The 20,498-nt window shown below is 40.7% G+C and overlaps 1 protein-coding gene across 1 annotated transcript in view; it reads left to right on the top strand.

The window, feature by feature from the left end:
• The first annotated feature begins 225 nt into the window (after positions 1-225).
• Positions 226-20,498, top strand: part of CUL4A (cullin 4A) — a 35,058-nt gene continuing 14,785 nt past the window's right edge. Inside the window, exons 1-10 of the mRNA XM_081003029.1 lie at positions 226-1,006; positions 3,842-3,957; positions 6,006-6,110; positions 6,680-6,748; positions 8,657-8,730; positions 9,380-9,542; positions 12,944-13,033; positions 14,101-14,183; positions 16,648-16,715; positions 17,438-17,556. Coding sequence (XP_080859155.1) covers positions 832-1,006; positions 3,842-3,957; positions 6,006-6,110; positions 6,680-6,748; positions 8,657-8,730; positions 9,380-9,542; positions 12,944-13,033; positions 14,101-14,183; positions 16,648-16,715; positions 17,438-17,556 — 1,062 coding nt within the window. The 5' untranslated portion in view covers positions 226-831. The remainder of the gene's footprint in view (positions 1,007-3,841; positions 3,958-6,005; positions 6,111-6,679; positions 6,749-8,656; positions 8,731-9,379; positions 9,543-12,943; positions 13,034-14,100; positions 14,184-16,647; positions 16,716-17,437; positions 17,557-20,498) is intronic.

The raw sequence follows: 20,498 nt of genomic DNA, 5'->3' as shown, positions 1-20,498 counted from the left end.
GCTTCTCTTTCCCTACTCAGAATGAACTTGCGTAGAGTTCAAAGGAGATGGGGGCGGTTTGTCTGATTGATTTGTTTGACTGATTGATTTGTCGTTCCGCTTAATTCACAATGCAAAGAATCACACGGCGCCCTTTTACTGTGCAAAAAAACACACAACGTAAGAGCAAAACAAAGCAGAAATAGCGCCTCCCTCGCCCGCGCACCGCCCACCCCCACCCCTTAGGTAAGTGGATATAGGATCGCGGCCTTGGCCTGCCTAACGCCGAGCTGCTGCTGTGGAAACGGCGGCGGTGTCGGAGGTGCTGCTTCGCCAGTTGCCTCCCACCACCCCCTTGCCTGGCCCCTGCCCGAGTCCCGTGACAGCAGGCTAGAGCCCTCCTCCGCGCCGAGGAAGTCGTAGGTATCTGCCCCGGCGAGGCGCATCCGCCGCCTCGGCCTTGCTTTCAGCAGCCGCCCCGACCCGCGGCGGAGGCAGCAGCTCCGGCCTTCACCCGAGTGGACCAAAGGAGCCATTTTGTGAGGCGGCATCGGGGGCGTCGTCGTCGTCTGCTGCTTGCCGCTTCTTCGCTGTTCCCGCACGCCGAGTCCAGCGGCCGGGAAGGGGGCTCCGCTCCGGCCTTTTCCTTCTTCGCTTTCCGTGCGCCCCTCATGGAAGTGCCTGGGTCGCTGAGGCGGCGCCCCGTTGGCGGCGAGGATCTTTACCGTTGTTATTACCGTCGCCCCCTTTTGAGAGCCGTCGTTCAAAACTGAGAGGAAAGCCGGAGGGAAGGAGGGAGGGGCACCAAGGGAAATCTACACCCCACCCACCCCCGGGATTGCTGGGTCGAACATGGCCGGCGAGCCCCAGAAGAAGCAGCACTTGTCGGCGCTGGTGGGGCACACCAACGGCTTCACCAAGCCCGCTTCCCTGGCAGCTGTGGCCGGCGTCCGAAGCGGGCCGGCCGGCTCTGGAGCTGCCGGTGGAGGGGCCACGTCCAAGAAATTAGTGATCAAGAACTTCAGAGGTGGGTGTGCAAGCGCCCCTAGGATGCTGGAGGTGGAAGGAGATGTTCGCGTGTGGGACTCGTCTCCCCTGTTTGTTTGGGTTTTGTTTTTTTGCAAGTGAACGTGTCGCGCTCATCAACGCCCTCATTTCAAACGTTTTGTTCTGATTTCTTTTTCGTCCCCATTTGAATAGCTCGTTTAGAAATGCAACCTGGTTTGTTTGTTTTTCCCCTCCCACCCCTTTGCAGATGTGCTTAAGGGGTTGTCAGATTCAAAGGCGGGATTCTAAAAATGGTGTAAAAGTGGGTTTTCCTTGGGTGACGAGTTAGGGATACAAAATGGTTTCTCCTACACTGTCGGTTTGGGGTTTTCGTTTGTTTGTTTGTTTAATGTTACTGACCTGCCTTGTTTTGCACCTGGGGATATTAGGCGGTCAACATCACAAATGTGGATAGGGTTGTTGTTGTTCATTGAATTTATATATCGCCCTATACCCCAGGGGTTATCTCTTAATATCCTTGAAACCTGCCTTTCAGTGCAAGCCTACACACACACACACACACACTCAGAAGTAAGCCCCACTGACTTCAGTAGGACTTCCTCCCAGGTAAGTATGCATAGGCTTGCAACCCTAGTTGCATTTGAGGATGGGGTTAAAGACAGAAGCTTAATTTCTTGCCCCCAAGCCTCCTGCTATGTTCTTATGCGTGAACCTGCAATTATGATGATGGGATGGGGCTCTCTAAAAAATTATGTGGAGTAAAAGGGTGTGATCTTGTGAATGTAGCTCAGAACATTTTCACATGTGGCATTAAAAGTGACATTTGACCTAACAGACAGCAAGCAATTTTAAAACTGATTGGTGAAAACAGTCTTACTTCTCTGTATCTTTAAGATTCACATATTTTAATCGTAATGCTGTTGACTTATTAATATGAGTCAGCAGAATTCCAGAAGTGTTCCTTGATTTTAAAAAGCTCTTCAGGCACGCAAGAGTGTGAGTATGTGTGTTTGTTTGCTTGCATACATACAAGCTTGCTTGTAAACATGCCTGAATGCAGGAAACTTGATATTTACCATACAGATGTACTTGCTGTCATCTTAAGCCTGGCTGGGGAGGGGTTGCTCTTTGTCAGGCAGACCAAGGACTCTAAGCAACTTTTCCTTGTTTGACATGCAGGAGTATAAGAGTGTTTGGCACTTTGCCTGGTCAGATCAGTCACTGGCAGCCAATCAGGAGCACAGGCCCCTTGGCTTGTGTTGACGTGTGACATCCATTGCCCTTTCCTCACTTTACTGTCCACATGAGACCTCTCTATAAGAGTGAAACTAGATTTTGTTGCTGTTATCACAGAGGCAGTTTTAAGTCTCATATTTCCTTCATCTGTTGCTTGGTGTCCTGCTGCATTGTCTGCAGGCCACCAGATGACAGCAAGCTGCTGTGTACTGCATGTTGTTTAATTGTGTCTAACCGCTATCCACTGCTTTCATACTCTTATCATTAACAAATTAGAATCTGTAGACATCACCTGAAATGTTGAGGAAGTTAAAGTATGCTAAGGAACAACTAATCCTTTCAATTTGAAGTATACACTCTCAAGCATCTATACTTCTCATGTGTCCAGTTAAACATCTCCAAAAGAGAGATTTCACTCCTATGAAGCTGAGCTTTGTATTTTTTTCACAAAACATTACCGGTATGTTACTTGCCTAAACTTAGTTAGCCTAACCCTTCTTTCTCACCCATACCCACTTTAATGCTGCATAACAAATTCAGGGACATATACATACATGACAGTTCATTTTAGAATATATGTGCAGCAACAGGTATTACACGTACAGGGGAATCCTATGCATGTTTCCACAGAAACAAGTCCCAATATGTTCAGTGGGATTCACTCTCAAGTAAGTTTGCACAGAATTGCAGCCTTCATTTGTTCCAGTAGTATAATTTTGGTGTTCCTTGTTCATGTGTGTTCCCTCATAATGTGAATTTTTGACCTTTCGAAAAAAATGCTGGATACTGGCAGTTGCGTCCAGAGACAGATCCACAATTTTGCAGGTATTAAAAGAATAACAGCAGAGAACATGTGTGAGGTTAGAAACAATCCACTCCATATCCTCACATTTTGAAATTAGCTGAAAAAATTGGGTGATTGTGATGAATGGATACAGATGCACAAATTCACCTTCAACTTTTTTAAATAAGAAAAAATGACTCTAAAAATGAAAGGGCTGGAATAAAGGGCAAAATGAAATGCTGGTCCAAATTAGTTATGAGGAAGCCAATATCCCTTTAATAAAGTACTGACTATTAACATGCAGAAGTGGAGCACTAATCATCATCAATCAAGTGACAGGAAATGGGATAAAGTACAAATTACACCTGTTCCTTGTACTACATATGCAGCCTAATCCTATGCATGTTTAGTTGAGAGTAAATCCCTTTCAGTTCAGTAGGGCTTACTTCCAAGCATACATAGGACTGAAGTCTTTGTGTGAGAGAGTGAGGCACAGAATACTCTTAATGCAGATCATGTGTATATAAGGGTACCCTTTTCTGCACATTTGAAGTAGTGGTTGAATGACTGCTGATTTGGTGGATTTTTGTATTTTTCAGTTCATGTTTGTATGGAATGGTGTTTCATAAAAAGTTTAAAAGGTGTGTGATCTCTTATCACACTGTTTTATTTCCATTTAAAAAGCACTTTTCTTCATGTTGCCTGTTGCAAAAGGTTGTAATCTCCAAATAAAAATAGAATATGCTTTATTTATCGATTAAGAAACCACACTCAAAATTATAAAGTTGTGAAAGAATATACCATTCCTCACCCCTTGTTCTTTGTTTAACGCAGAGAGACCCACTTTGCCTGATAACTACACTCAGGACACATGGCAGAAGCTTCATGAAGCAGTCAGAGCAATTCAAAGCAGTACATCTATTAAATATAATCTTGAAGAGCTCTACCAAGTAAGAGTTTCGAGGTTTTTTAAAACACTTGTATGAATAAAATGGATATTTTAGAAGTAGCAATTTGGGAGAGTTTCTGTCTGTAACAAAGAATACATCATGTGGAAAACCTGTTCTTGGACATTTCTAATGCCCTGATGCCTAGATTTCTCCCTGCCTAGATTTCTGTGTGCATGGGGTACATTCAGGTATTTCTGCCCTTTATCTGCACCTATGCTCCAACTTTTTCCTAACTAAATTCAGAACACACCCCATTCCATCCCCCCACCCTGCTCTCACCACTCTCCCTCACCCTCCTGCCCCCTCGCGCCACTCACTCCCACCCAGTGTTCTGGTGATCAGGAGAGTCATGCCACACTGCTGGATGGTAAGGCGCTTTGGTGTGACGCTGCTGACAATCACCAGAGTGAGTGTCTTTTGGTCCAGTGCTTGAACCAGAGCACCAGACCAAAAAACGGAACATTCCAGGATCAAAACAGAAGCCGGAATTGGCTTCTGTCATCTGGGATGTCCCAGTAGAAATGGGACAGTTGGGGGATCTGCCTGCAGTGTTGAACCTATGGCAAGAAGCTAAAAAATGGGCAATATTCAGGAATGATTAGGATTGCAGTCCAACAGCATCTGGAGGGGCCCTAGGTTCCACAAGCCTATACTACTGTCTCTGCAAAAATAACAATTTTAGCAGGTGATTTCTGCTCCCATTTAACCTGCACCCTTAAAATTCTCTTAGAACTTTAATAGCTATGTAGACAGGGCTTCTGTTATGCCCCTTCTGGTTTCATAATCCTAAAACTGCAAGTAATGCATTCCTGCCGATCTAAATTTCAGCAAAAGGAATGGTCATTACAGTGGTAACCAGTTCTCAAGCCATGCCAGCATCTATAGTTGAAATTATACTAGGGAGCAAACTTCACACTGTGGCAAGAAGCTAAAAAATGAATCTTATTAAAATGTCAGGAGGGGTGTGTTCTTATAGATTTATACCGTATTTTTCGCTCTATAACACGCACCCGACCATAACACGCACATAGTTTTTAGAGGAGGAAAACAAGGAAAAAAATATTCTCAACGAAAGAGTGGATGTATGATTTTTGTGGTTCATGCTGTGGCCACAGACATGTGATCTGACGGTGAGTTTGGGGTAGCCCAATGCAAAAATCCTGAGGATCCATGTGGATCCATGCTTTGTAACCACGTTTTTGCACTACTGCGGCCCCAGGCAACAGTGGGTACGTGATTTTTTTGGTGCAAGCTGTAGCCATGGACATGCTATGTGATCTGCTGGTGAATTTGGGGTGACCCGTGTAAGCGGCTCCTCTCCTCTCCCACTTTGCTCCTTTAAAGCAAGCAGGCTCTCTGTCCCTCTCTCCTCCCCACTCAGCGGCTCTTCTCCCGCTTTGCTGTTTCAAAGCGAGCCACGGAGGAGGGAAGGAAGGGGAACCATGGATCCTCTGCTCACGACTGCAGCAGATCCCCCTGTCATCCGTAGGCATTCGCTCCATAACACGCACAGACATTTCCCCTTACTTTCTAGGAGGAAAAAAGTGAGTGTTATGGTGCAAAAAATACGGTAAATATACAAGGGGAGCCTGCAAGAAAAGAATGCACTGTGGAATGCATTGTTGAGTCCAGCTAGTACGGCAGCCATGCCTTCTCCCAGGACACTCCATTTCCCCCATTGCACCCAGTATTCTCATTTGGGTCTTCTTGGATTAATTTTCTTTTGAACTGTCTATTTTGGAGCATTTTCTCCATATTATTCTCAGTGCTTGAATAAACTGCTAGTATTCTGTCTGGTGAAGCAGTTGCCCAGAAATCTTCCCATAAACTGAACTGTTTCAAGAATATAGTTAAGTAAGACAAAATAGGTTTACCTAGAAGAGGACGGGGAGATCTGTTGTCTCTCCCTGGGATATCTCTTCCAGAAGTATTCTATCCCTCCTTAAAAAAATAAATAAAAAGGATCTGAAACCTGGGGGAGGGGAAGGAGGTGGTGGTGGCTACCTTGATGATGTTGAACTCTTTCTTTCTCTGTCCTCATATCCCAGGCTGTTGAAAATGTCTGTTCTTATAAAGCATCACCCATGCTGTATAAACAGCTAAGACAAGTCTGTGAAGACCATGTGAAAGCCCAAATACTGCAGTTTAGAGAATATCCTTTTTATATACAAAAAACGCAGCTAAACAGTTATTAATAGTTTTAGTGTTCATAAAGTATACATTGTAGTCTCACCAAAGTAAAAATGCTTCACAAAGAATGTAGTTGGAATCTGAAAAGTAAAGTCTTGTTTATGGTTTAGGTTTGTAGCATGTTGGCATCTTTTCACAGTGATATTGAAGTTAACAAGGCCACCTGCATTCTTAATTTCCCCAGAGTCTTGCTTAGGTCTCGTTTGGTTTAGATTGTGTTCTAGAGTGGAGAATCTATTGCTGACAGTTCTTGAAGATTTGGGGTATGATTAATCATCAGTGCAATAATTTCCTTCGTTCAACTATACTAAGAATCATATATTTCCCCTCTTGGATGCTTGCAGGGGGACTCCAGAGTCTTAAAGACTTGATGTGGTTTTCACTGTAAAAGTCTAGAAATTCTTCTAATCTGAAGCATTAATTTCTTTCAGAAATGATAGCTCCAAATTCAGGCTAGAATCCCAATCTAGAGTAACTACTGATATATTGACTAAAAAAAAAAAAGATTGCTTCCCTTAACCTTTCTAGCACAGATTCTCTCGACAGTCTCCTGTTTTTAAAGAAAATAAACAGATGCTGGCAAGATCACTGCAGACAAATGGTAAGTTATATGTAGTTCATAATGCATATTTCTATTTTTTAAAAAAGTTGTATATCCCACATTTCTTCAAGCAGTTCAAAATGATATACATCAGGAATGGGGAACCTGGTATATTTGGACTAAAAGCCCCATCCATTCCAGCCAGGATGGACTGGGGTCTCAGGGATGATAGGATTTGTATTCCAACAACATCTGGAGGTTTACAGGTTTCCCATCGCTGATGTATATGATTCTCATTTTTAGCCTCACAACAGTCCTATGAGGTAGAATAGACTGAGAGATAATTGTTGTCCCATGATCACCCAGTGAACTTTGTGGCTTAGTGTGGAATTTCAACCAGAACCCCTACTCATAGTCGATGACACTAGCCACTGTGCAACACAGTTAGCTCATAGAGGCAATTCAGCTTCATATCTGTTGTTTGCCCCCATTAATAAAATTAAGGAAAATTTGTATTTGCTTGGCTCAACTCTTAGATTCTTTTTTAAATTAACTAAATGATATATGTATTTATGACTTGAAATTTTTTTACAAAAACTGAATGAGAAAGCTGAAGCCAATTATATTACTTTATATTTATCTTTGTAGCACTTTAACAGCTTTTGACTGCTTGAAAAGCTACTGGTTAGCTCTTAACTCTGTTACTACAAAAACAATTTGTCACCAAGTCCCTATGAAATTAAGCATCTGCTTTTGAAAAACAGTTTGTAGCATGATTATATGGACAAACAGAGTTTGGTGTTCTTTGCAAAACTGGTCGTTACTTTGGTTTTTCTCTTTTTGTGTTGTGAGAGTTTGAAAGACTTTGAAGTTCACTTCAACTTCGTTTCCTAGCTGCATCCCTGCTTTTTTGCTTTTGCTTTTTCCAAATCAAAGAGTGCTTGAGCTGCTACCTAGTTTCACAAATATGAAGTTGCATAACACATTTGAAGCTCGCTGGCTTCAAATTTAATTGCACATTGGTGCAGCTCATTAGGAACTAGCTATTTGACTATGGGGAATGTGTGAAATCCCCTTAAGTATTTGAATTACATAAAGTTGCCTTTTTCACCCAAGCAATAACGTTTTGACAAAACTGCAGGAAGTGAGTGGGTTCAAGCTTTGATGTTCCATTGTTTTAAGTCACTTATCAAGTTTCTTGGGCCAGAGGTTGGCCCTTAAAAAAAACAAAACTCAGTACAGCTGGCACAGATAAATCACAAGCTTTTTTGCTAACTCTCCTAAGAAAACTTTTGGCTGGGAAAAGAAAAATTAATTAGGAAAATTAGAATGACTGTGTAATCACCAATTAATACTGTTTTGGATTATTATATATATATATTGGCTTTATATTAGCTAGCAATATTCATTTAACAAAATTTATATACTGTTTGATTATATATAAATTTTCACATTTAATGGTCATTTGGCCCTATGGATTAATGCCACCCCATATTTGATATGTTTTATGTTAAACTTCTTTAGCAGTCGTGCTCATAAAATATCAAGCTAAGATTATTAATTTTGGATTAGTAACACATTAATGTTGATTAAGATTAAGAGGTTATTGGGAATTGACTATGCAATCACAGCTGCTTCTGAACTGCTGATACTGGCTAAGATAAGCAATATTATGTCTATGCTGGCCCTATTTTACTGCTTTTCACTCCAAATTATTACAACTCTAAGAAACATATATACGTTTAAGAAAACTCCTTAAAATTCTTATTTGTTGGAGATCATATACTGTATAAATTCTTTCTTGGCTTGTAGATTCTCTTCCTTTATGAAACTTCCAAGATATATTCTGAATGTATAATAACCCTAGGTATTGATGAGGATAGGAAATCAGGAAATGTGACATATATGGCAGAGGTAATGCATAAGCAAAGAAGATTAATTCTTTCTTTATGGGTTGTTTTTTTGCAGATCATGATTAGAAGCATTTTTTTGTTTTTGGACCGTACTTATGTTCTTCAGAATTCAATGCTACCTTCTATATGGTAGGTACAGTATTTAAGTAGTATGTATGTTGGCAGTGTGTGGATCTGTTATTACAGTGTTGGCCATTATGCACCTGCAGTGTGTAATGTGGATATATGGGCTGTAAAATTGCTAGTAAAACTGCTAGTAAAGGAGTCCTTGTACCTTTACACAGGAACTTGTGGCCCTTCAGATGTTGTTGAACTCCTAACCCCACCAGCTCCAGTCAGCATGAACAATGTTCAGGAATGATTAGGATTGCAGTCCAACAACATCTGGAGGGGCCCTAGGTTCCACAAGCCTATACTACTGTCTCTGCAAAAATAACAATTTTAACAGGTGATTTCTGCTCCCATTTAACTGATAACCTGCACCCTTAAAATTCTCTTAGAACTTTAATAGCTATGTAGACAGGGCTTCTGTTATGCCCCTTCTGGTTTCATAATCCTAAAACTGAAAGTAATGCATTCCTGCCGATCTAAATTTCACCAAAAGGAATGGTCATTACAGTGGTAACCAGTTCTCAAGCCATGCCAGCATCTATAGTTGAAATTATACTAGGGAGCAAACTTCACACTGTGGAATAGAAGCATAATATGATTTTAGGTCTATAAGAACATGTAATGTTATATAAAATCAAATTGTAATTAACCTGTTATAATTTTACAGGGATATGGGATTAGAACTTTTTAGAAGCCATATTATTAATGATAAATTAGTTCAAACAAAAACGATTGATGGAATCCTGCTGTTGATTGAACGAGAACGGAACGGTGAAGCTGTAGATAGAAGCTTGTTACGAAGTCTGTTAAGTATGCTGTCTGATTTGCAAGTAAGTATAAAAGCCAAATATGTACAATGCTACAGGCAAGTAAACAGACTCCTTTTTGTTCTGCTTTTCTGGATGGGAATGTGTAGAAAGTTGAGGCCTTCCTGTCAGTTTGCATTTCTTAGTGCAGAACGTATTGATCTGATGTGTAGAGATCTTTCCTATTCTACTTAATTCAAGAGGGTGCTGGAAGCTTCTCTCTGTGAAAGAAACAAGCAGAAGGTTCATGTTGTTTGGGTTATTCCTTCAGAGAAGCCGATTACAGCTGGTTTAAACTGGTTCTGTTATCTCTTTCTGTCAAGGTCATGCTGACTATAATAATAGGCCAGATGGAGCCTGGGTTTCACACTTTCTCTTTCAATATCTTTTCCTTCTGGTGTGGTGTTCTGTACATAGTATGCTTAGTGTTAAGTTGTAGACTTATTATAAGTTTGAGTTAAGTCTTCTGTAACTGGATTTCTTCTAGACAATGCTAATCCTGAATGTACTGGATTTGTGACCATTATGCTCATTTGCCTTCAATAGTAGTAAAGCTCTGCTGGATGAAATGCCTCTGCTCTATTTTTTGGGAATCCTGCTGTTACTCTGCTAACTATACATTGGAATCTACACTGGATCAGTATTTAGTAGACTTTCAGTGACTCTTTCCTCCTCCTACCCCAAACTCTCAGCAAAAGCTCACAGAAAAGAGCTGAAATTTCCAACTTGGCATGGTATTTGTAGTGGTGCTGATATGAAAAGACATACCATATCACATGACCTGCTCAATTAAGGAGCAACTTGCTTCATAATGGGCATTCCTATCATCTCATTATGCAGCGGCTAGACTGGTGATTGGGAGCAGCCGCTGAGACCATATAACAGCAGTCCTCAAAGACCTACATAGGCTCCCAGTACATTTCTGAGCACAATTCAATGTGTTTGCGCTGACCTGTAAAGCCCTAAACAGCCTTGGCCCTGTATACTTGAAGGAGCATTTCCACCCCCATCGTTCAGCCCAGATACTGAGGTCCTCCTCCAAGGATCTTCTGCTGGTTCCCTCACTGCAAGAAGCGAAGTTAGAGGGAGGCGTGCAATTTGGATAAAAAAATTGGCTTCCAGGTGGAAAAATCAAAATTGGAAACAGAACTGTTAGATCCCAAAACTAAGAACTTGTCAAGAATGTATAACTTGCTGTTGAAATGGAATACTCAGGATGAAATGGTGAAATCAACTATGATCAAATGGGCACAAGATGTAGGACATAATATTATGATGGCTGACTGGGAACAGTTATGGACCACAGGTATGAAGTTTACGGCATGTAATGCCCTAAGAGAGAATATAATGAAAATGATCTACAGGTGGTACATGACTCCAGTCAAGCTTGCAAAAATCTATCATTTGCCCGATAATAAATGTTGGAAATGTAAAGAGACTGAAGGCACATTTTTTCACCTTTGGTGGACATGCCCAAGGATTAAGACATTCTGGGAGATGATTTACAATGAAATGAAAAAGGTATTTAAATATACTTTTCTGAAGAAACCAGAGGCCTTTCTCCTGGGCATGGTCGGCCAATTGGTGTCAAAAAAGGATAGAACTTTTTTTATGTATGCCACAACAGCAGCAAGAATACTCATCGTGAAGTATTGGAAGACACAAGATCTACCCACCCGGGAAGAATGGCAGATGAAGGTGATGGACTACATGGAACTGGCGGAAATGACTGGCAGAATCCGAGACCAGGGAGAAGAGTTGGTGGAAGAAGATTGGAAGAAATTTAAAGTTTATTTACAGAAACATTGTAAAATTAAGGAATGTTAGAAGGATGTTGGAATGAAATAATGCGGTTTTAGCAGAAATGCTATAAAGGATTAAGGAAAAATAGATTGCTAAATGGTGAAGGAGGGAAAGTAAAGTTACATTATATTAAGATAAAATAGAGGACAAAAACTGGAAAAGATGGAAAGGATTTGCTGAAATTACTAATTGAACTAGAATACAAAAAAGGGAGGTGTGAGGAGGTCAAGGAAATAAGCAAATGAAAGATAAGTTATGGGAAGATTTGTTGTATTTTTTCCTTTTTTTTCTTTTTATTATTATTGTGATATATGCTGTTTTTTAATTTTTTCTTTTTGTAACCCTTTAAAATTCAATAAATATTATTTTAGGAAAAAAAAAAGAAGCGAAGTTAGAGGGGAACCAGGCAGAGGGCCTTCTCGGAAGTGGCGCCCACCCTGTGGAATGCCTGCCCATAAGATATTAAGGAGATGAGTAATTATACAGCATTTAGGAAGGGAAGCTTTTTAAGGTTTAAGGTTTTACTATGTTTTTATATATGCTGAAAGTCACCCAGAGTGGCTGGGGCAGCCCAGTCAGATGGGCAGGATACAAATAATAAATTATTATTATTATTATCACTAAGGCAGTGTTTTGAAGTAGGAACGAAAGTCTTTTTGAACACAGCAACCTCCCATTTACATGAGGGTTAAGACACCCCATTCTGCCCCTTTTTGTGACTTTTCAGATCACTTCTGGGTTTGGCTCAATGCACATGTGCATGGTTGCGCACATATTGAAGTTTTCTTTAAACTAAGCATAGCGTTAACTTTGGTTTTGGGTTTGGACAGCACATCATACCATTAGCTCCTTCACTTGGGAGAGGTAAGGGGGGAGCATGCGAGGCTGAGAGTCGTTGTGGCTTGTTCTTCCTTATGCGTGTCACAGTAAATCATATTTTAGTGTGATTTGTGAATAACACATGTTATGTCCAAACCTGGAGAAACTCTGGTTAGTCTACTTAAAGTTTAGTGGAACAAACCAACTTCAAATAGCGTAGACTATGCTTTCTGATCTCAAACTGTTTTCTTAAACCATAGTTAAAATTAACCACAGTTTCAGATTAGAATGTAGCAGCAAACCTCAATTAGTAGAAAGAGGAAGTGAAAGCTTTTGATTTTCTCTTTGTGCCCATACTGAAGGAGAATGAAAAAAGGAAATGCAATAATTTTGTAAAACTAGTTCAAGTGATATTCCTTCACTATTAGTTCCCTAATTGTAAGTAGGAATATTTCCTATGCCACAGGGTTGTTTGAAAAATGGATGAAATTAGTCTGCATCTATATTGGAACTATTTTTCTTGTAAAAACAACGTAAACATTTAAGATGTGGAATTGTTTTTTACACTTCACTTGTTTTATGGTTGTACCTATTTTATTTGTTTTGTAACTATATTTTATTGTTGTAACCCGTCCTGGGATCTTATTGTAAATGGCGGGTAAGTAATCTAAATAAATGAATGAATAAAATAGCCTGCATTTAGAAGAAAACTGCATAGAAGCTACGTTTTATCTTTTATTGACAAATTGATGTACAATTTAGGCCCTAATCTGATAAACTGCATTAATGTGTCTCTTAAATAGGTTTACAAAGATGCATTTGAACAAAGGTTTTTGGAAGATACAAATCGTTTATATACTGCAGAAGGCCAAAGATTAATGCAAGAAAGAGAGGTATGAAGTTAAACAAAATGTAGTAGGAATTGTTCCCAATATGAGTTCATATGGTTGAGTAGGAGTTGTATTTGGCAGAATTGTTCAATAACTCTATGCATATGAACAAAAAAGTCATAATAATGCATAGCAATTACCTTTTGAAACAGTTTTGTTGTTAAATATATGCTGTATGTATAAACATGGGATTTTTGTATATTTGAGGGATTACAGCCAAAGGAAAGCAGTAAAATAGCATAAAAATTATATAAAGAGCCAATAATCTGGCTTCCACGTGACTGTGTTTGAGAACTTGGATGTTTCCAATTCCACGCAAAGAAAATCTCACCTCAGTATATAGAGAGACATTTCTAAATATTTATTTATTTACAAATATTTATAAATGTGATTCTGAAGTTGTGTACAAAATTTATAAAACATGCACTATTTTGTACCTCTCGTAAAAGAAGCTGAAGTAATTATGAATGTGAGTACTGAGATAGCATGTCAGAAGGCAAAAACCTCTCCAGAGAGAGGCTTCTTGTTGACGTCATGGATGCCAGGTCAAGGTCAGCAGTGCTGTCCACAGCCTGCTTCTGCTGCAAACTTGCAGAGCTATTTTTCTGAGAATTCAACCCTGCAGATGTGTCTGGACTGAAAGCAGTGTGTGCATTTCTGGATTGTTCCTACTGCTGTAAAAATAATAATATCTCCTCAATTCTCTCTTTTGGGGGGGTGGGGTGAGTATCTGGCAGGTTAGATTAAAACTGCCATTTGTGTATTTTGAGACTCCTTGCTGCAGTAATTGCTTTTGGTTCATAGAAAAAGGACTGGAATCACAATGAATAGTTTTACTTTCTCTTATTATTGCTGCCTGTTGTGAATGAAAGGTGGGGTGGGATAACAGAATTACTACAAATAAATGAGCAGAGCCATCAATGCATATAGTTATCTATATGATTACATGAGGTAAGATCAGACGAGCATATGGTCATGCTATTTTACTATTCAGTAGCTTTTACACTCTGCTTGTCCTTTTGTAGAACAAAATTCCCTTCCAAATATCTTTTTTTTTAATAATTTGACAGGTCCCAGAATACCTTCACCATGTTAACAAACGTTTAGAAGAAGAAGCAGATAGAGTAGTGACATATTTAGACCACAGCACACAGTGAGTACCTCTTACCTTTTTTCTTTAATACACAGTTCCTGTTTGCTTTAAAATTTGGTTCTATAGAAAACTGTACAACACAGTCTTTATATCTAAAGGGGTAGTGGTGCCACCTTTTATAAATTATATTTAAATTATGTTCTTGAAATTATGCTCTTGAAATAGAAGCAAAAGGTATTTGGGTAAGCTTAGCAATGTTAGGAGTTTTAGAATTCTGTCTATTACATAACACTCAATTTAGATTATCTGTTCATTAATAATTAACTTTAATGATAATATCTGTAATTGTAGTTACAGATAGTCATAGGGGAAGAGCTGTAGCTTAGTGGTAGTGTCTGCTTCCATGCATGGCATCTCCAGGAAGGGAGAGAGAAAACCTTGTCTAAAATCTTGGGCAACTGCTGCCAGTCATTGTAGATGGACTAAGTTAGATGGACCTATGTCTGACAGTGTAAGGCAGCTCTGTGTGTTCCTAATTATCACCTGCTTTTTGTTCTGAAAGTTACAAGAGGAGCTTTGGCTTACTGCAGCTGCAAGATAACATTTTGCTTTTTGCAATGCAAGTCTGATTTACACCTCCTTGTGTTTTTCAAATGAGGACTGTGAACAATTTGGCTGCAGCACCAGTTCTGGGGAGCTAGTCAGGGCAATAAATATAATGCAGCTGAATATGGGGAACCGTCAGCACCAGTGGAAAAGCATCAAGGTAGCAAGCAAGTTAGAAAGCTGTTTGCCCTGACCTCCTTATTGTGTTATCAGGCTATTCCCGCACCACTTTTCAACTCCAGAAATCTGAAGCTCCATAGTAAATTACTTAATAAACAACAGTAACAAGTATGCAGGTAGAAAGCCAGCAGAGATTTGACTTATCCACTGTAGTGTACCAAATGTCACATGTAGAACTATATACCTGTTGGCAGGAATTGTGTTTGTGTGCTTGGTGCAATCAATGCATTCCTGGCATCCATGGGACAAGTTTGTTCCCTAGAGGCCAACCAAGGTGGCTGCTCTAGACAAGCTGAGAGGTTAATAGATAAGGCCTTTGGGAACATCTGGCAATGGCAGATTTGAGAGAAGCAGGGTGGCTGCTCCTCCGCTGTCATGGAAGATGAGTGTCTTTGGCAAGGAAGATGGGCTTGTGGGCTTCCCACAGACATCTGATTGCCCACTGTGAGAACTGGATGCTAGACTAGATGGGCTTTTGCTCTGATGCAGAAGGACTCTTCTTACGTTTGTGTATCCTTTTCGACTTTCCCCAAGATCTTTATTAATGAATGCTCATTACTGAAGCGTTGTATATCATTATTTCTTTTAATACTTAATTTGCTGGTCTGATTACTCTCAGTTTGGCAGTGAAATGGGGCCAGCTATAAATAAGGTACTGGTTTCTGCATACTTGAGAGTTATGCAGAAGTATACTCGTTTGTAAATTTCATGGAAAAATGAAAACACAGCTGCTATCTTTGCTCAGTGGCTTCTAGAGCCTATGAAATGTTGAAGGTGTTATTTGGTAGGGGATTGACCTGCTTGAACTCCTAAAATTACAACTGATGTGCACTCTCTCCTCTCTGCACTGCATGGGCAGTTTTCTGGAAGGAGGAAAGAAAAAAAGGACACACACACACCCCCTCGTTTTTGATTTAGAAACTCTTCTATTACTTTACAACAATAATGTGTTCAGGTTTGAGCCTGGTATCCTGAACCTGAGCCCTTTAAGGAAGGTTTCAGGAACATGGGACAGGGGAAAAGAAATACTTGCTATCCTGAAACTTTTCCTCTTCATAAATAATAGTAGGCTAGAGTACTCCTGTAGGGAGCGAAGAATATACCTGGGATACACTAACGTTCTATAGCATATTGGAGTTCTCAGATGGTTCCCTCTCATGGTGAAGCAGAGTGCCATTATTACTAGTAGGGCAGCAAAATGGGGCCGCCCACGGACAAGGCAAATCTGCAGGTATTCAAGAAAAAGTACACAGGTGAAAAGAGAACTCCACAGCATAATTCAGGTGTAAGCCCTTGATGTGGCAGATGTCCACTTGCTGTCCTTCAACCTGCTGGACAGTTAATCTAGATTCTGTACACACTTTTCATGGGTGCTTTAAGTAGACAGTATAACACCACCTACAGAACTTTATAGTTCTCCTGCTAAGCTCTATATACATTTAGGATTAATACATAACAGTAAGTGCCTTCTTTCTCATATTTAAGTTTTTCCTTTTGATTAGTGTAAAGATCACGTTGATGATTCTACATCAAGAATGGCTGGGTTGTTAACTGAATACTTTCGTTCTGCTATACTGTCCCTCTGTGTATGTAGTTAAACATAGAGTTGGTGAACCTAAGATTTGTATTCTACCTACAATTGTATGTGCAACCAAGAGTATACACTTGCACACCTTTTGAAGGCTCTTCATCCTAAATTGTACAGGTATTCATAGATTCTTTTTCTTGCCTTAAACAGGAAGCCACTCATTGCTTGTGTGGAGAGGCAGCTTTTAGGAGAGCACTTATCAGCTGTTTTGCAAAAAGGTACTTTTTTCTAATTAGCTTTTTTTTTTAAAGCTGCATAATCTGCTCACATTTTATGGGAAACTGAAAACAGATTGTACAGCAGCCTCTTTGGCCTGGGAAAAGCCATTGGAACAAACAAGTATTCTTAAAATATGATGGCCAATACACATTCCCACACGCAACTGGCAACAAATAATGTAAGCAAACCCTTTTCAGAGCAATAAAAGTTAAGGGATATGTATAAATTTTTCATAAAATTGTTCATAAAACTGGCTAACATTGTATGTGAAGGAATTGCCAGGAATGTTGGGTCACGGATAGTTCTCTGAAAACTGCTTATTTAATCGCAGACCTCTATAACTGACAGAGCTCTTTCTTGGTGCTGTAGCAATAACAGGCCTGTATTTTTCCATGAACTAAAATCCAACAGCTCCTCTGAAATATTTTAAATTCAGCAGGCTGATAGTTTTGTTAGGACAAGCTGTTGCAAATCTAGCCCATTAGAATTCCACAGCCAATCCATTTCGATATCGTAGCTTAAAAATCTATGTGTATGAGAGACAGAAACTCAGTTTGTATATAAAGCACTTGTCAATCATATATTCTTTACAGGGAGGGAAAGTTGCATTGTTTGCAACCACCATAATGTCTAGTTGCTGTTGCTTTAAACTCACAGAAAGTTCTGTTCCATTTTCTAACAATACCACCTTATTTAACGTGTTAATCATTCTCGTTTTAAGGACTTGATAATTTGCTTGATGAAAACAGAATAGCAGATCTCACCCAGATGTGCCAGCTTTTCAGCCGTGTGAAAACTGGACAACAGCTCCTCTTGCAGCACTGGAGTGAATACATCAAGGTATTTAGAAACATGCTGTTTTGTTGCACTTTTTTAAAAAAAGTCAAAAATGATTTGCTTGATCTAGATTCTGAGTAACTTAGAATTTCAACCAATTCATAATAAATCCTCTTTTTATTGAATAAACAAAAAGATTGATCAGATACTGAAAGCAAGGCAAGTCCTTGAGAAAGTCAAACTTTGCTTCATTTCAGTTTTCTCTACTCTTCAGCAGCAGTCCTATCGAAGTTGAATATATTAGTGTACTTTGCATGTGGAAAAATATACCACAGGATAAGAAGAAAAAATCCTTCTTTGAACCATGGCTACTATATTTTGCAGTATTTGCAGCAATCCACTTATAAGCAACAAACAGTTTGTGTGGCAGCCACCTACTTCTAGAAGTGCTATTACTGCCTGCAATCCATCCTCAGGAAGGCCACATTTGCATATTAAGGGGGAATACAAAAGAACCATGGGAGTAGTAAGGACCCTAAGTGTTAAGCACAATTTTTCTTTTAGAAAATCGTATTTCTGGTGTTTGGAGTGTGGTTTAGCTTCGCAAAGAAGATCTGCCTGAGGAAAACCTAAACCACCTCATATTTATAAAGAACCTAGGAGTGGTAGCATTCTTTGAGGGCTTTCTCCTGATTGGTAGCTAGAATCACTGAGGCTGAATTCACAGATATTAAAAGACCAGAAGAAGTACCAGGTTGAGAAGTGGATCACTCATTATGGAAGGCTAAAGCTGACAGTATGTTACCTCTGAATTTATGTCGTCAGCTTAACATAGTGATTATTTAGGAGAAAGAAAAATTAAGTGGTGGGATAAGGATGGTGGGTTTTTTTTGTTTTGTATAATTACATTGCTATCTATTATCTTTAAGTCTGCAGTATTTTAGCATTGAGACATGCTGTCTAAACCACTGAGCCTCTTGGGCTCGCCCGTCATAAGGTTGGCAGTTCTAATTTGTGTGGCGGGGTGAGCTCCCGTTGCTTTGGCCCAGCTCCTGCCAACCTAGCAGTTCGAAAGCATATCAGCATGAGTAGATAAACATGTACCATTGTGCTGGCAAGGTAAACGGCGTTTCCATGCACTCTGGCACTCGTTACGGTGTTCTGTGCGCCAGAAGCAGTTTAGTCATGCTGGTCACATGACCTGGAAAAGCTGTCTGCCGACAAAGGTCGTATCTCTCAACCTGAAAGTGGAGATGAGCGCAGCACCCCATAGTCAAATTTGACAGGACTTAACTGTCAGGGGTCCTTTACCTTTTACCTTACCATTTTAGAATTAAAGAAACAAATAAAATGTTCAAAAATATTCTCAATTCAATAGTGGCTTGAGGTCTAAGACTGGAAACTTTTGAGAGCAATGTAACAAAAGCCATCTTTGACCAATATTATTTTAATTGCTATCACTCCTCCTAACAGCAAACTGGTGGTGATTGCTGCTGGTGACAGGCAAAGCTGAGCCACCGAGAAATAAGAGGGAAGTGTTAGCAGGCTTGGAGGAACCCCAAAATTTGCAGACATACAAGAGCTATTTTTAAAAAAAACAACTTATGGGAACCTTCCAGCCTCTTTCCAGGATTGACCATACACAGTAGCCACAGAATATTTAGTGTCAGGAAAGAAAAATGAAAAGTGTGTGTTGTGTGTATATGTAATGCCTTGCTTGAGCACCTTACGTTTTAGTATCCCACAGGTGGATACTATAGAAGCACTTCAGCTAGGAAATGATGTATACTGCAGCATGTTGTCATATAGCAATTCTTATTAATCAACAGCAGAATTATTAGATGTTCTGAATATTTAAGCTGCATTTGCCTAAAATGATGTGTCCCCTGTGTATATTTCCCTTCTCATACATGACTTACAAAGACTTCACAGTCTGGGAGTGTTGCTATTTTTTAAAGTTTCTTTTGCAATTAAAGGTATGTTTAGAAGCCGCACCCCTCCCCCCAACACACCACAGCGTACTATTTTTCTGAACGTTCCCGAAACATATTTTGCCTTTTCATATTATATAACAGTGATCTGTGGCTGTATTCAGACTTGCTGTGTGGCCATGGGGAGGCAATAAAATACTTCAGTTTCCAGTTTAGAGTACCGTATTTTTCGCCCTATAGGACGCACTTTTTCCCCTCCAAAAATGAAGGGGAAATGTGTGTGCGTCCTATGGGGCGAATGCAGGCTTTCGCTGAAGCCTGGAGAGCGAGAGGGGTCGGTGCGCACTGACCCCTCTCGCTCTCCAGGCTTCAGGAAGCTCTGCGCAACCCTCGGGAGACCGGCTCCGAGGGTTGCGCAGAGCTGCCTGCAGTCCCGGGCTCAGCGCAGCTCTGCGCGGCCACCGGGAGCCGGGCGCGAACTCCCGTCCCGCTCCGGATGGCGGCGCAGAGCTGCCTGCCATCCCCGGCTCAGCGCAGCTCTGCGCGGCCACCGGGAGCCGGGGCGAAGTCCCGCCCCGCTCCCGATGGCCGCACAGAGCTGCCTGCAGTCCCGGGATCAGCGCAGCTCTGCGCGGCCATCGGGAGCGGGGCGCGAAGTCCCACCCCGCTCCGGATGGCCGGGCAGAGCTGCCTGCAGTCCCAGGATCAGCGCACTTCTCCCCATCGCCAGCCCCACAAGCTCGGGGGACAGCGGGGAGGCAGAGCGCACCTTCCCGCTGTTCCCCGACCTAGTTCTTCCAGCCCCGCACCTGGGGGGGGGAACAAAAATTTTTTTCTTTATTTCCCCCCAAAAAAACTAGGTGCGTCCTATGGGCCGGAGCGTCCTATGGAGCGCAAAATACGGTCATCTCGGTTTAACGTGTTGTCTGAATCTCTGGACAATGGTTAATCTTGGCTATGGTTAGTGGAAGCAAACTAGCTTCGTAGTTAAGCTAAGCACAGTTTTTTGGGTTTTGGATAGCCCTAGCAAATTTCAGTTAAATCAAAAACTGAAGCACAAGCTTCCAAACTTTC

This window comes from Podarcis pityusensis (genome assembly GCF_964106645.2).
Source record: "Podarcis pityusensis genome assembly, chromosome: 4".
NCBI lineage: Eukaryota > Metazoa > Chordata > Lepidosauria > Squamata > Lacertidae > Podarcis > Podarcis pityusensis.
The sequence above is the reverse complement of the archived record's forward strand: the minus strand, read 5'-3'. Positions and strand labels throughout refer to the sequence as shown.